At 36.5% G+C, this 17,876-nt stretch overlaps 1 protein-coding gene across 8 annotated transcripts in view; it reads right to left on the reverse strand.

The window, feature by feature from the left end:
* Positions 1 to 17,876, reverse strand: part of GAS2 (growth arrest specific 2) — a 92,295-nt gene that overhangs the window by 48,867 nt on the left and 25,552 nt on the right. For all 8 annotated transcript variants that reach the window (XM_013177798.3, XM_048050887.2, XM_048050884.2 and 5 more), the window contains exon 4: positions 7,989 to 8,130. In XM_013177798.3, coding sequence (XP_013033252.1) covers positions 7,989 to 8,130 — 142 coding nt within the window. The remainder of the gene's footprint in view (positions 1 to 7,988; positions 8,131 to 17,876) is intronic.

Below are 17,876 nucleotides of genomic sequence, written 5' to 3' on the forward strand. Positions count from 1 at the left end.
ACAAACAAGTGTTTCTTTGTATACTGCAATACACACTGGAAATAATTTAAGATTCTCAAAACAAAATTTTTGGTATTTTCCAAAAGCTCAGCTGTATAATGGGCTACCACCTCACTAGTGAATGTTCAGGAGTTAGAGCAAATGCCACAGATATGAAAGACTGCATTTCTATACCTGTCTTGGTCGTGATGTTCAGTAACTTTGACAAAGCAAACAAGACGACTGCCTTTTAGAACAAGTAGCACTTCCAAGTGTCTCAATTTCTGAGTATACTCATCTTGAGTATAACTCACGTCTTGAGCTATTCCACAGTAACTGAAAACTTGATATTTAAAGTCACTTTCTAAAGGCTGCCTCCTCAGCTTTATGTGGAAAAATCTACCTTTACATTTTTTTTCCATCTACAGAATGCAACAAGCAACATTTCTTTCTCTTGCTTTTTTAGTTTTACATTTGGAAGTTGTAAATTCATTGATATTTTTAAAGCAGTCTGAGACATCTGATAGAAGAGGTGGCAAAAACTATTTCAAAGACTACAAAGCATTGAATTCACTTTTTGTATTATCTGGAATCAGTATGGCACTAACAATAAAATCTGTAAGATTCCTTGTAATTCATATTAAGTTCTTACACTAACTGTACTGCAGTTCATGGACAACTGTATACTCACATGTACACAGTTTTCTTAACATATATTCGTACAGACATATATATTGCCAATATCATTTGTGGACAACAGGCAAGTCTTTCCGAGGTGATTGGTTACAAGCACAGGTTGAAATGCAACAACTGTGCATATGGTTTTCTGTTATATATCCTGTGGGAAAGGCATCCATCTTTTTCTGAATTACTTGAACCTACATTAGTATTTGCTTTTTGGAAATGGGCACCACATCTACTTTTGAGCATGACCAGTTACTCAATCCCAGATATTTTACATGGCAAACATACATTTACTATGTGTTTTTTTTTGTTTGTTTTGTTTTTTTGAAACTGAAGCAATTTATATGCAGTTAGACATGGTAAGCACTGAAAGCTGAAAATGATGTTTGAAACCATCTGCATTCTACGTATAGCCACATACATCATTCACTGCACATCATTTGAAGTCTACAGCATGACTCATTTCCACACCAGTGCTACTGTATGGTGTGAAGAACTGAAGAAAAAAACAACTGTGGAGATCTCTCTAACATTCCTGTGAGGCAAGTATAATTATCTCCATCTGATACACAGAATTAATGTACATGCATTAGAAATAAAAATGCGCACTAATTTAAGTGTTATTTAAAGAGACATACTGCCTGATCTACAGGGTACTTTCGTGTTTCCTAGCACTACATTTTTTATGAAAGCAAAGCCAACATATCACAGTGATCCCATTACAAGGTCTGGTATGGTTCATACCGCTGCCATAGTCACTTGTTAAATGCTATTCAGTAGCAACATCCAAAAGCTTTCAACATCTTATATTATTCTCCAAACATCAACATCTTCAGATTTTTGCAACAAGTGAGGCATGTGAGAAGACCTACTAGTAACAATTTCCTTCACTTCCTGAACCAATCACTACCAATACATGGCCGGAGCAAGGTCCATTCCAAAGGGAGCACAGCTCTTGTAGGGAAAAGATAGACCACGACCACATGAAGAGTTGATGGATATATCAAACAGTTAAAATAATTAAAGTGGTAGAGCCAGCCTTTATTATAGCTTAAGTACTTCACTTTGCATCAACACAATTTTTGTATGCCATTTCCTATAGCTTTTCAAGCTGTCACATACAGAAGAAAACGGTATTCATGGAGAATCCCTGGCCAGTCCTCTCCTATCAAACATTAGGAAGGTGAATCTTCTGCATAGATGACTGTAAGCAAATAGGACATGTAAATGTAGAGGCCACACATGCTACATAGATCTCCTGCAGAAGAAGGGAAATAGCTGCCTTGCCAGAGAATCTTCCTGTTATTTGCTTGACAAGAAAGCAGTGTGAAGATTTACCAATAGTGCATTAAGGCCACCTTATTTTAGATGTCCTGACAATTACAAGGCCTTTTGCTTTCCATCTCATTTATTTCAAATCCTTATCTGTTGTCATTGCCTGCATCTTTTCCAGCTATTGCCAGCCATTTTTTTGCTCAACAATGCTTTCTTTTCAGCTCCTAACTAACCTCTATCCCTGCCACTCTCTAGTTCTATCTTCTTTCTCCACACTGCCCCCATTTTTTTGCTGCCCATGTCTCCTATTACAGGCTCTCCTCTTCCATTCACTCACTCCTTTTTCTCTTTCCTTATGTTTCATTTCCTTCCTACCTGCTTTTCACCACATTTCTACATCTCCCACCTCTCCCTTCCCCAGTGCCCAGACTCTAGCAGGCGAAGCCAGAGAGCAGAGAAGGAACAGCCACTGCTTTGAAGTGCTGGTCACCCCTGGGGCTGTGAGATGACAGCATGCACCCTACACATGGACAGCACATGGCTGCTGAGCACACTTTAAGAGTGTTCAGAATAAGAAACATGAGATATGATTACTTATTTTTAATTAAAATTTGCAGAATGTACATCCATGATACAGGAACAAAGCCTTGGCTCCTAACATTTTAAAAGACATTTTTAGCAGAGTCAGGGTGGTGGTGGTTTTTTTTTTTTCATATATAATATATACGTGCATATATATAGCTATATATTTTATATCTCAGACAGCTGAATCAAAAAAAAAAAAAAGTATGTGATTTATTCTTCTAAAGCATTTCCTAGCTCACTAGACATGAAGAGATAGAGGTTTAATATTAGTCATCATACCCTTCCAATTACCATCATAATTCACACAAGCCTAGGGAAGATTTTTGAGAAGGTTCATCCTTCTTTGTGTTGTCTTCCGCTTCTTCCTTAAACACTTTTTTTTCCTTCAGATCCTACAGTAGTTTGTTTTGTGTTTTAATGTTGCTTAGACAACACCTCATCTGTTGAACTGATCCCAATATATCCTTTCTTGTGCATCAAAAAGAAGTACGCTATGACGTACTTAATCAAGGATTTGGGTTCTCCGAATGGAACTATATAGCGGAACTATAGAATAGCTTGCATTGGAAGGGACTTAAAAGATCATCTAGTCCCAAACCCGTGGATGCCACCCACCAGATCAGGTTGCCCAGGGCCTCATACAGCCTGGCCTTGAACACCTCCAGGGACAGGGTATCCACAGCTTATCTGGGCAACCTGTTCCAGGGTCTCACCACCCTGAGTGAACAATTTCCTCTTAACATTTCATCTAAATCTCTCCTCTTTTAGTTTAAAACCATTCCCCCTTGTCCTATCATTACCTGCCCGAGTAAAAATTTCCTCTTCATCTTTTTTATAAGCCTCCTTTAAAGTACTGAAAGGCTACAATGAGGTCTGCCTGAAGCCTTCCATCCTTCTTTCAGTTACGGAAGTCTCAAAACAAAGTTGCACACAATAGATCTATAAATAGTACAGAACTAATCTAGAATCAATCATCATATCATCTAAACAGTAACAATTTACTAGAATTATGATGATAATCCAATGGTAATAACACTGCCTGGATGCTTCTATAGTCCTCAAAACAGAACATATTCAACAATAGAATGAGTTGTTTAGTAAAATGCTGTGAAAGATGGGACGTAGCCTTATTGTGATGCAACTACACATAAAATTCCATGTGCTACTGTAAGATGGCAATATATCACTCAAAGAATGGTCAAAATATGCTTCCCTTTTTCAATAGAAAGATTAAATTAGAGTAAATCAATCAAAAAAAGGAAACCATTTGCCACTACGCATTAAATATTTTTAAGCAGTTATTTCAGTATTATGTGTTTTTGTTTTTTGTTTTGTTTTTAATTGGAAAAGCGGTATTAGAATAGAGGTCAGAGGTGTTTGTGTTTGTCTATTATTTCCACTAAAGCACTATATGCTTTTGTTTATGGAACCTGTTAAGTAAACTCTAATCAATAAATTGCATCAAAACAAGTCCATGTCATACAGTGTGTACACACACACACAGTAACAGAATATACAAGCACAAAACATTAATACAACAATATCCAACAATTCCCAAAATGAACAACACACATTAGCATGCTGGTACACTCAGAGGCAAACCCTTTTCTTGCTGGGTAGACTCTTTATCACAGAAGAGACGCAGAATATTCATTGGTTCCAAATCCTATAATCATCCAACAACACTACATTACCAACGATGAGTTCATAACTTCATCTTTAAGTTCAGTTAACTGAAGCAATCGTAGAAAATCTTACCATTCTTACTATTTGGCCAAGAGTTTTTCTTCGAGTATTACACTCTTCAGGCTTGAGCACCATAATTACAAGAATCTCCATCAAGAATGTTTCCATAAACTGAAATATCATAGCTGTGTGGATCTGCTGCCCTAAAAACCTACAAAGGGGAACTTACAAAATATACATGACACATGGAAACAGAGGAGTTACAGACAGTATTACATTTCTTAGACTGCAAAGAGTGCATCGTGTTCCAAGTTCTAGATAAACGATAAATTTTGACCTGTGATATAACTGAGAACCCCATTTGAAGACGATCATCATCTGATCAAATTGTGAGATGCAAAGTTTGACTTCAGATAATCATTTGCCCTACCAATAAAGCTAATTCCTTCTTTAAATACACTAACAACAACAACAACAAAATAATAATTGTTAAAAACAGTTTTAATTAATCAACGAATGCAGGGAGCATGCAAAATTTCCCTCTATCTTGCAGCATTTAAGAATATCCCTACATACAGTGTTGCTACATTTGTTAAAGATGATAATTCTTTGAGTGGCTCATAGAAGCAGGCACACCATCCATGTTTTCTTGTCAGAGCCATCAACTCTGGTACTTTTCTGCCATGTCCCTCCATTAAGTGCAAAGGGCAAAACATGTATAGATTGTTACCATTCAGCTCTGGTAGCATTATAAGTAATTACAGAAAAGCTACATTTCGAATTTGATGTTTGTTTTTACCTATCATATTACTGACTACTAACTTAGAATGAACTTTGTAAAAACAAACCATTATAAAAGCAGGATACGTTTAAGGCCTCATTTTTGGGAGTTAATTATTTTCCTGACAGGGTATTTATCAGAATTGATCTATTTATCACCACTTATTATTAGAATCCTATCACAAAGATTTTGAATACCAAAATCCTAACTTCAATGCAAACACAGAAAAATGTAATTAAGTAAATCACCACTATACCAGAGATATCCGTGTATCCATGTATATCAGAGTATACCTACAAAATCCAAACTACCACCAATTTATTCTTATCTGAATAAGACACCATTTTCTACTGGCTTCCAAAGTCAGCGCTGGTAGTGCCCAGGCAGAAGGGAAATCTGTGCACCTGTCCACAAATAATGGACAAAGACACAAACTGACACGGGTAGGTTTACTCACCTGCTTGTCTGGATCCACCCTAGAATTTTAAAACATTGCAGAGCCTAGACTCTAGGAACACTCAAGATTCCCATCAACATCTCTTGCCTGCAAGCTTTAGAGGTATGGGCTGCACCTATTTGCTATACCGCCTGTTTCCCACTGTTCTAACTCCATATGAAGGAACACCTTTGTATAACCTTCATCTAAGCGCCAAAAACATGGCAGTGTTGGATGCATGCGTGTGTGGTTAGTCTTGCATGATTTCAAAGATCTCGGGAATATTTTCTGTGATACATAAAGAAAAAAACATTATGTGCATCTAGAAGCATTTGCATACCATAAGGCAGGCCGAACAGAGTAAAAAAGGAGAATAAAAATCAAGGCAAGCAAGAACATTAAAACAATAAGGTTCCTCAATATAGGCAGAAAATATTTGCTTTATTACACAAGCTTTTATGTTTCAGTACAGTTTATTAGCCATGGAAGGAAGGGAGAAAACAAAAATTAGTTACCTTTGTAAACACCATTTCACCAGGGTTATTTATTTTCAGGAACATAACAAACTTTCATGAGGCAATGCGAACACTTACACATCAATCTCACACATTCCTCACTGCTTTGAATAGAACCTTTTATGCTACTTACCTGTGCTGAATTTTTATTTTCTGTGCAAGAGAAAATGTGATTTGGGTGACAGAGAAACATAAATCCTTTCAACTGGTAACTGTTATGAATCATCATTATTTCTAATGTAGTAGTACTGAAAGACCTCAAACAAAATCAAAACTTTTCCTAGTTCCACCTCAAGCTGAGGGACAATAGTAGCTTCTATTTTTATCTTGTTTGGAAACAGCACGGTCACCATTACCCTGTCAATTTTAGAAAAATAGGTCAAGTTCTTATTATCAAGTTCTAAACCTGTTTACAGCACTATAAGTCTTTTCAACATATACTTTGCATACACAGTAACACTCAGAGAACGGAACCTGATTTTCAATCAGTGAGTGAAGTCAGCCAGTAATCAAACAAACCTAATAGAGCCATATCTGGCTTATGTATTTGAGCACAGTTCACTTCGGTTTTCTGAAAGCAGAAGTCATCTTTAACACCAAATTTCCAGCTGTGTTTGCACTCCATATTATACTGTGGCTAGCAAAGCACTGTATATGTCTAAAAGTATATGTAAGAATTAATTTATACAGGGAATGATGTTATCTCAGCTATGCTGATTTCACCTCTAAATAAGAACTCATTTCTTAACAAGGCAGGAGGAAACTGTAGACACACTTTCAACTACACAGTTAACCTGTTATTGGAACAATGTCAAACTGCTGAGTTTACCATAGCAGAAGAAAGTCTATATTCATTTAGGTATTGGCTTAACCAAAGGCGGCTCTGCTAATCTCAAGCCGTTGAAGGTCTATGTTTCCTTTCTTTTGGAGTTTGCAATTTTCTTTGTTCTAGGAAATGTCCAACTTCTCCACCATTTCAAAACTTTGAAAATATGATTATTGTTCATCTTATACTCGATTTACTGTGTGCAAGAAAAAATTCATCTTGAGGATTTATCTAACAAAATAGAGACAATATATATATCTTAGTACTGTTTGTCGACTTTATGATACTAATTTCTTCTCTACCAAGCAACTTCATTTCATTTAATAACTCTCACATGATAAAAGGACGAATGAAAAAAAATATTTCAGAAATAGTTGTGCTAGAAGACCAAGACTGTAAAAGAAGGGGAATAGATCAATTGCAACACAGGTAAGAACTCCAGACAAAGCTTCTTGTTACAGTAAAGTGTGTTCATTTATCCTCCACAGAAATTGAGTTGTCTATCATCACAACTGCTTTATAATTTTATCTGAGTTCAGATAATAAGCACAGATTTGACTCTCTATTTCATGATACATGTCTGAAACAAAACATTGAGGTAACTAAGCCCTAAGTTTCCCTTTGAAGAGAGGAGTTAAAATCATGAAGAATATATAAAGAATATATACTGATATAACAGTGGTTTTCTAAATGGTCCAATTCTTTTGATAGAGCACCCTGAAGCACTGATAATTCTTTTCCAGAGCTGCCCAAGTGAATTAGGTGAAAAAAGATCCAGTATAGGACATGAAGAACAAAATCATATTTTCTTGCATCCTGAACAACACACTGAATCTGCACTAACAGGTAAATATCAGAAACAAAAACTGAGAATGCACTCATATCCTACTCTCCCAGAACAGAGCAGGACTATCCTATTCGCTGAACTAAGCAACAACAGTCCACGAACAGAAAAGCAAGTGTGTATCATGAAAAATCATTTGCGTGCAAGAAATCATTTTAAGATTTTTGTCTTATACAAGCTCCTCTTAAAATTGACTTAAATGAATTCTAAGTTATGTGTACTTCATTTGTTTATGCTTCAGATAAGGGGCAGAATCTACACAGATAGAGGTCAGTTTCAGAGTCAGTGTCTATTAAAAGAGCCATTCTCTCAAGGCAAAAAAAAAAAAAAAAAAGAGTGCTTTATAGTTACCAACTATTATGTAAATAAATACATACCCAAACCTTCCGATTCAAACAGGCAGGTATCATCCACCCCTACATCTCTGCACCAGGATAAGAAATTTGCTGTGTTGTCTCGTGCAAAAAAAGACCCGGAAGCAGCATTGGCTTTGCATGGAATCTTCCGTACTGGTAAGGTCTGAAAAACACAAGTTCTCCATTTAGATAATTAATACCTGCCACCTAATATAATACTCAAATATTCTGAAATCAATATGCCACCAACATTTTTCTCTGTCCATTTCATTCTTTGTTGGGAATTTAATAGCACAAAGTGGTCAACCACAGAGACTCTTCAAAAGCATAGTAATTGGACATGTGATGTGAAGTTCAGATCAGAATTAGTATTAACAACTTGTTTAAAAAAAAAAAAAGTTATTATTAGCAACTACAGCTTTGAGATTTAATGTTTGTTCCAGTTCACTCAATTAAAAAAGAAGAAAACCAAAATTTTGTAAAGAGAGATTTTATACTGAGAACTTTCTCAACTTTCCCAAAATTAAGGGCAACTTTAGGTCTAGTTTCAAATCTCCACGTTAGAAGAGTTTTTAAGATTTCCCCATAGCTTGGTAATGAGTGTAAAATTGTAGGTCTTGAGGACTGAAGACTGCAAATAAGTAAGAAATGCTACTGTTCCCAACACCACATTAGCCCCCTGTGCGCAACCCAGAAACCTAGCCTAGCAGTTACAAGAAGCAGTTACAAGATTAAGGTCTAACAGGGCCAGACTCTCATTGTACCAGAGCAGGTCTATCTACATAACTCTGCAGCAGAGGAGCCACTACTGGTATAGCATATCAATACCTGAACCCAACAGTAATTATTACAGCAAACTTCTTGCTCACATTGGTAATTTTACTGAGATGCATACAAAGAATACTTCAGCATTTAGTTCTCATTTAAGGTTTCTTTTCCAAAAAATGAAAAATAGATGTCAACCACAGTGAAACGAAGAAAGAATGATATATTATTACTACATAGCTTTAGAAATCGTCAAATCATGGAGGAATTCAGACTCCATGCTGATTTTAATGTGCTGCTTTTCTGTTACGCTAATTTATGAAATACTTTCTTCTGTTCTGGAGTCAGTAGTTACACAATGGCAAGCGAGCAAAGAGGTAACAAACTGAAAACGGTTTATCTGCTAGTTCCTGTATCTATATCCAAATCTTAGTTTGAATGGTCCAAAGTAATTCTTGGAAACGTAGGGAGGGAAGACAGACACGGGAGCAGGCTACCCTTGTCAAGAGCTGCTGGTAGCATCCTTACGTTAGTATTTAAAGAGTATTTAGAATGAGTTGATACATGATTTTCAGTTTGAGGTCTGATTGCAGCAGAGTAATTAGAGAATACATATGCAGACACAGAACTAGTCATCTCCATGTACCTGATAACCAAGTAAACTACAAATAGAATGGCTACCAGAATAAACAGCATTCCAATTAACTTATCATTATGTCAGTGTGAGCTTAGAAGTTGCCCTAAACATATACACATGCTTTACAAATATTTAGGCCTATTGCTTAGTTAGCTCTGCATCTAGCCCTCAGCTCCTGAAGATTCTTATTCCAACTGCATCTTTTTACGTTTATCTACTTGCTCCACAACAATGATTATGTTTCAAAATATTTATAAAGAGATATTAATACCTTTCTACATGGTATTATCAAAACCACTGACCAATTTTACATAAAATTTTAAAGAAAAACCCAAGTTACACCATTAATATCAAACAATTAAACTCTTTTACCACAATACCTCCACTTGGACCACAGCATCTTTATGAAGCAATACACAGACATTAAATCAACTGAGCGAACCGGTCAATGTGAAGACACCAAGGAGATTATATCCAAAGAATCTATGTCGGTCGGACTTTTTGAATGACTACATCCAACTTAAAGCTCAAATCCTGGATGACCTTGTAACAGATTCATAGCACTGTAACAGGAACAAGATGACAGAAGCCAGCTCCAGTGTTCCTGGCACTTGCAGACTTAGGTATAAGCTACTCAAGAGAGCATGGAAAGGAGATAAAGCTACACCTAATTTTCCTCTGAAAATATCCTTGCATTGTGAAACCCTGTCATTTCTCAGTTTACACCTCAGTTCTCATGGCTGGCTTTTCCACAGAACATCTAAGTTACTTTATTCTCTGACTCTCCTTTGCAGCTAGTCTAGCTAGTCTTCAAGTCAAAAACTGCTCATAAGCCCTGGAACAGCTCTGAACAATGTTACGGGTGAAATCATAAAGGGTTTCCTTCCACTCAGTTCTCCAGCAGCAACCCAACCAATTCCTTGCCTTTAGTGCCTTCACCCTCTCGCATTCCCTAAAAAGTAACCTATATTCTTTTATGTCATGCTAACAGTATTAAACACTGTTCTGCAAGCCTGTCTTAAAGCCCTCATATTATTTCTGGAAATTTCAACTAGGAAGAAAAGAAAAAAACAAAACAAAACTATTGTGCTATATAGCTGGTGGGTGCCAGCTGGCAATCAGAGGACACCTGGGCCCTACCAACTCACTCTGCTCAGCCCAGAGCACACAGGACATGAGTCCACCTGCAGCACCGGCCCCAGAGACCAGGCTGCTCCCTGGGACAGATGCCCTCAGCAGAACAAAAGCAGCTGGAGCCAAGGAGACTGCCAGGAGAGCTGACACTGCTGCTCTTATAAGGGGCTGTTGGGGAAGGCATTGCCATACCTGACATGAGAGGCAAAAAAACAGAGTTTTCTCCAGGTCTGCTGCTGCTCCCCAGTATTAACAGCATATTAAGAAATTTGCTTCTAAATGTTTTATATCTGTTGATTTAGATAGATGATGAGACTGTCTATAGAAATGCTTTCAAGAAAAGCACTTCAGAACAGATGGTTTATGCATCAGAAATCTATGCAGTTATAGTCAGTAAATAAACCACCTAAAACCTCATTTACATAATGGGCTATCCATCAATAACACATCCATACCTTGACAACTAGGACAGACCTTTAAGTATATCAATCAACCTAACTTCACTGTGAAACATAGACATTCCTGGAACTAACAACACTCATTTTATAATTATCAAGATTCCAGTGTCTTCTAGATACTACTTTTTTGTAGTTATTGCTGCTGACAGCGAATAATAAGGGTCCAGGCACAGATCTATCATACCTAACAAAACTAGGATATTCTTTAGTTTCATAGTAACAGATAAATGTCTGATTAACAGGTGCTCTAAACGGCTCAGAAGTGAAAAATGCCCAAATGCAAAAACAAAACATGTACTGGTACTGACTACAGAAGGGAAAAACCTACATTATTGAAGGGGAAAAATGCACAAACAAACAAAAAAACACACACACACACAACTAGCAGTCATTTCTGGAATAAATACTACACAGACAAATATCCCTGGCATTGCATGATCTCACTACCATATAGCATTCTATATTTCATCCCATTTCCCATAGCATTAGGGTCCTGCTGAATAGAACAGCAAAAACCTCCTCTGTATTCAACAACAGCACAATCAGGTTGATCATAGAAATCATAGGGAAATACTCATATTTTCTTATCACCTAATAAATTTGCCTACCACCTTTTAAATAGAAGTATACTTTTTCAATATTTCCAAAACTCTCACTGTAACATTCAACCTATAACATGTGAAAGCTCTTATTTAGGAAAGGTTTCATGCACAAGTATTCTTTGCCGATTTGTATAAATGGCCTGAATATCTCAGAAGTGCTTTCTAGCAGATCATTCTGAAGTAATTAGCTTTCCATATGGCAAAAGTGACTTTTGTTGACATAGTATAGTATAACCACAGTTGCTTTGAAACAGCAGTGGCCGCAATTACTCCTATCGAATATCATGAAAACAGTTCCCCAGTTACACTCCTTTTACAATCTTGTCTTGTTGATGTGCATGCATGTGGTTTAATGCAGGATGTGAAAGTGTGAGTGAAACATATGACGCAATCCTGGAAAAATGCTGTCAGGTTCACTTCTAAACCCAAAAGGGACTCTCTGTACACTGATGCTCTGGAACCACATGGAAAAAATGTATTTTTAAACTGTTTTTCAAAAATGAGGGTCCACAAATACATGTTAAAAAACAACAACAACATTTTTAATAGCAGATTTGTGTCATATTTTGAAGACTCAGAATCATGCCTCCTCTTTGAATAAGGGATTTCACAACTTTTTGAAGTGTCACTCCTACTTGGGTACAAGGAAGAAGATGAGCAATTTTGTTTGTTATGGAAGACGGTTACAGTTAGCGAGGCACTCACAGGAAAACATTACTGTTATCACCTGGTGAACCACAGTAACCAAAATGGGGGGAATACACTATGGAGAGTGCAGTACCTGACTGTAGTGGTGTATCTCAGGTAAACATATAGTGTTACACACGAATAAATTCCTAAAGAAATTCTAGTATATCTCAACACACATCTGTTTCATAACTTTTTACAAATTTGCCTTTAACCCTGCTACTGGCCACAGAGATATTCTTTTCCTTTTTAAATTCTTCCTTAATTCTGCTTTGTTAGTCTTAGAAATGCCCATCTGCCCCTTAAACTCTGAAATAGCTCTTAGATTAGGGAATACAAAAACAGAAGTTTTGCCACAGCCTGCTTTGTTAATATGATTTGCTTTTCCCCTTGTCCTTTATTAAATTGTTGAACATAAGTGAACTAAAGCTCATGCTACAAGAACTTACTCTTGTTGAGCTACTACAATTCACCTCATTATAATATATCTAGCTGCCTGTCATTTATTCAGTTGCTATTCTTAGTTCTTCAGAAACTCGAACCTAAAAGATTTCAGATCCCATTATAATTCACAGTATTGGCATCCCAGACTTTCACTTCAGAAATGAAAGTTTACCTTAGACTGCTTTACAGTGCCAAGATTCAGATCTAGTGAATAGCAATGAAGTATAGGCAAGTATGAACTGAATGATGAATAAACTAAAGTAATTCCTGCAACCTTAAGTAACTTTTCAGTTGGACCCTTTGCGTGTATTTTTTTCTTCCCCTTCCTACCTCATTTACTGTGGTAGAAACCATCTTCAAAGTATAACCATTGGAACAACAAATGAAAATAACTTACTAAATACACAAATTGGATACAAGTAACTCTGAATATGGAAATACATACCTGAAATTAGAAAATGAAACCTCTCCCATGTCAAAAACAAAACCTTAGAAAAAAAAATTTACAACATCCTCCAGCCCTTCCAAATATACAAGACAAAGTCAAAATACAGGAAAATTTTACAAATAAAAACTTAACCTAGAAATTTTCAAGACTTAGGAGTTTAAAGAGTTGACAGTTTAAATATTGTATGTTAACCAGATCCTTACCCTATGTAAGCAATGTAGAGGTCATCAAATTCCAAAAAACACACCTTATCCACATCCTAGATTTTAAGAAAACATTTGGGATTGCATTGGAATACCCAACCAATTTATGATATGACAACAGAAATAATTAACATTAGTAGGGCTTTATATAAAGGTACAGAGTACAACATTAAAATAAATTCAAACCTAAGTTTAGCCATGGTGTTAGTCAAACACATTCTCTCATTTCTTCCATGTAGCATTAGCTTTAACTTCTTAAGAAGAAAGTGTAGATGAAGAATAAACATTCTAACAACAATATAGTTTTAAAAGCTAAGACTTTGTTTATGGCTTTGTTATTCCAAGAGCTCTGTCCAAGACACAGCTCACTGTTCATGTAGCAAGAGATGAAAACACTGATTCACATCCAAAAAAGATGGGGTTAAAAAAAAAAAAGTTATGAAAATCTAATCTAACAAATGCACAGCAACTCCTACTTCTAGCAGTGTCTTAGAAAACCAAAGAATAAAAGAGATGACTAAACCCACACATAACACACCAGTTAACTCGGATACCCAGATGTAAATAATATCAAAAAGTAGTATGACAGAAGCTTCATTCACCAGTTAAAATTAGTAAAATAATTAGATGTTATTAAAGTTTAGTCAAAGGGTATTTCCTTTTTAACATATGGAGGCAAAATCATGACATGCCAGAAAAAGCACTATCTAATTGAAAGCAAAAGCCTCAGTAAAATATGACATGGAATTAAGTGTCTGTTAAAATTCAAGAGCTATTCAGCAACTGAATTATCTGGGAAAAAAAAATGGAAACAGAAACCAAAGGAGGAAATAAGTAGCCTTCTCCCAGCATGTCCCGTACACGGCATGGCTATTGGGTGGCTGGATAACACACCGCGACCAACAGCCTGAACCTTTCCCTTGAAGAGCAGGTGAGACCACCCTTATTAAAATCAACAACAAAAAGCCCACATAAACAGATGTCAGACCCTGCTCCTGCCTGCTCAATTTGTGTAATTGAGGCAGGGATTAAGTCACCGGAGTCCAATGGCTTAGGGAGGTCTATAAATTGTCTTTCAAAGTTTCCTGACATCTAACCGTATAATGTACCTAAGCCTACTGACAAGTTCACTTTTCTCAATTATCTCTCAGAGATCATTTAGAACTAACTGACAAACTTCAAAGATACACACACCACAAATTAAAAAACGTGACTTCTATTTATGCTCTGAAAATGCCAGCAGGCCAGAAGCAAAAACCGAAGGGGAGGTATTGTTTGGTTTTATTATGCTATAAAATAATTCCTAAGAAATTGCAACCTAAATAGAAAAAAAAAAAGAAAAAAAGAAAAAAAAAAGATGTTACTAATCTTATAAAAAAATTAAGACAGAGACTAAGGTATGTCATGGCAAAGCCTTGGCTTCATGAGTTCATCGCCATTCAATAGGTATTGTGAAAACTGCTTTTAGACCTTACGTTTCCAGAATTCATGTTTTGATTGGCATTTTTTAAATTGGCATTTCATAATAGGCTTCTTAGTATCTGATGAGAACAAAAAGGGGCAATTCTCACACTCGCCTTTCCAGAAGATACCTACAGCTTATGTTTGATAGACTATTTGAAACTTTTTTCCCCACTGCAATCGCCAAAGCCAGAGCTAAATTAACATACAGTTAGTTGACCAAGTTAAACTATCCCAGCTTCTAAATTTCCCTCATTTATACGTAATTTAATGGGAACCATAGGAGGACTACATTTGTGTAAGCTGTTTGTGGTTATTTCATTATCATGCAACAGGGCCTGTGAATGACCTGCAACTGCATGTATAAGCTGAATTTTTTCCGTGGAATATAACTTGTTCAAATATGAATGCACTTTGACAGGACACATTTTAAAAGACATCTTATTAACCCATGACCATCCCTTATCAAATATCACATTCTTGAAGCGTAGATGATTCTCTTGAATATGAAAAATATTAAATTTTGGCAAAAACAACATATTTTAGTCTCAGAAATTTCAAAGTCACTTTTTCCCCTTAATCATTGTAGAAGAATCCAAGCTAAGGTCATGACAATGCTTAGAAAATTTGAGTCTGAATAGCTCAAGTCCATCAGAACACATTATAGGTTTTAAATTTTCATATTGAAAGATGTTTCCATGTTTTCACTTAGAGTGTGGTGTAATGCAGTTCAAACAACCAACATATTTCTTCGATCTATGGAATTATAGGGGATAGCATCTCACTGGCAGCCTGAATAACAAATGTAACCAGTCATTCAAATCCCTAGATGTAATTATTACAGTGCTGGGTATACTGTTGTGTCATGCCTCTTCTTCCTTTTCTCTCCACGATCAATCTCATGCTTTGTGATCCTTTGAAGTGCAAGGTGGGGATGGGGCATGGGGAGGTTTCCCAGCCCTTTCTGTAAGATTAGTTCCAAATGGTGCTTTACCTAACACGAGCCAAGTGTCAAGGAAGACCATGATAAAGATCACCCAGTCTAAAGGAAGACAGATTTATTTTTTTCAGATGCTTTATCTGTTCACTTTCTGGATTTCCAGATGCGTAACAAAAATACAATTTTTATGCAAATGCTGAAAACATTGAGAAAGAATTTTACACATAGCTCACTGCAGGTAAGTCTGACTCTCCAAAGTCCTTCATGATCATTTTAAAGAAAAATTAGGTCTTTGCCTTTATGATAAAGACTGATTTTCTGCAAGTTCTCCAATTAGAAACCACAAGGAAACTGCTAGAGCCCTGGGAATTCTACACTGGCGTAGAATTTAAAAGTGTCTGTGATTTGAAAAACATGTTGGAATGTTAATCTACACAGCCAAATTTCCAAACCAGCCTTAACTCACTCTCTAAGGTTGGGAACAAAGCTTTACTTTATACTTGAAGCATTTGGGGCCAATTTACATACACGTGCCCAAGTGGGAATACAAGCTTATAAAAATAAACAAATTCAACATAATTATGATATCTATAAATTAGTGTCTAAACTTGAAAATGACTAATGTTTTTCCCCTCCTGCATTGCAGTCTTAACATGTGGCACTATATTCACAAGTACCATTTCAGAAATGTTTGCTCCTTTTATAAGTACAAGACTCACTATTGGTATCAAATCCTGTAGTTCTTATTTATTACTTCCTTCAAGCTGCTAACACTAAATTTGACTTAAGAAATGGACAATTGAGCCAAAGATAGTTTTTCTAAGTTATATTTTCTCTAATAATAATAATAATAATAATGATAATAATAATGCTAAGGTGTATGCAAGTGCCTAATCTTATGCTCCTGTTCCAGACATTTCCCTAACAGTCTATACAGAAAGCCCCATAAAATATCTGTTGGAAAGTTGCAAAAATTTTTATAGGTTACCTTAGAGACTTAAAATAAATAATAATAATAACAGAATGCATTTCACATAAGAAGCAAAATCCAGCAAATCTAAAAATGGCTGTTTATACTTCCTTTCCTTTCAAAAACTATGTCCTCCAATACTGAGGCTGGAGTAACGGTAAAATTTTATGAAGAAAATCCAGTTTGAGCAGAGATTTTGTGAAGAATCTAAGTATTGGTATTTGGTATTTCATTTAAAAACTGTGTTAACTAAATATCCCCGGGGGGGGGGGGGGGGGGGGGGGGGGGTGAGAATGGGGGCAGGGGGAGGATTGGGGGCAGGGAGAGAGAGACACGATTTCTAGCTAAATGGCATTATTAGAAGTCAAAATTCCGTTCTCTTCTTTACCCTATTTGCAGTCTGAATCATTAGCATCTTTTCCAAAGCAGGAGTTAACAAGCCATTAGTTGCTTAAATATGCACTACTTTTTCCATCATAGTTACAAGATGCAAATTTTGAGTATTTCTGCAAGTTCAGGAAGGGGCAGAGAGAGAGGTATGCAAGAGAATCCCTGTCTCAGGTTCACTTTCAAGAAGAGCAAGGACGGTTCACGTGGTGATTAAACGTCCACATTTACTCCAGCTAAAAGAGAGAAGAAACCATTCTTTCCCCAGGACAGAGCATCAGCAGGAAGAATGACCTTGAAGAGACGGGATGCTTCAGAGCTCTTTCCAGTGCTGCGTAGCACTGTCCTCAACATGGTGCGTAAAGTGCACTTAAAAGCCGCTATGCTCTTCAACACATTCACCTGGAAAGTGCCAGGCAGACAATCACAGAATATCCTAGGTTTGTTGAAAAATCTCCTGTTACCATGTGGTAAGAAACAGAACCCTGTGCTACCATGCAATCCTTCTGCAGGCAGGAAAACTTGAGTTGTAAGAATTATTTGCTCAAGCACATAGGGTTTGTCCACATGACCATTTGCAGGCAAATCTTCCAGTATCTGCAAGAAATCTGGTAGCAATCCAGTTGTGCATATGACCACAAGCTCAGCAAGCTATTGACATGTCTGAGAAAGGTACAAGGAATTCGCTAACAAACAGCTTTACAGTCTTGTGGAAATGATTCCTTCCAGATGGATTAGGACTCATGATTCATTTCACAAGATTATTCTTTTCC

Source organism: Anser cygnoides, chromosome 5 (assembly GCF_040182565.1).
Source record: "Anser cygnoides isolate HZ-2024a breed goose chromosome 5, Taihu_goose_T2T_genome, whole genome shotgun sequence".
In the NCBI taxonomy this organism is placed as follows: domain Eukaryota; kingdom Metazoa; phylum Chordata; class Aves; order Anseriformes; family Anatidae; genus Anser; species Anser cygnoides.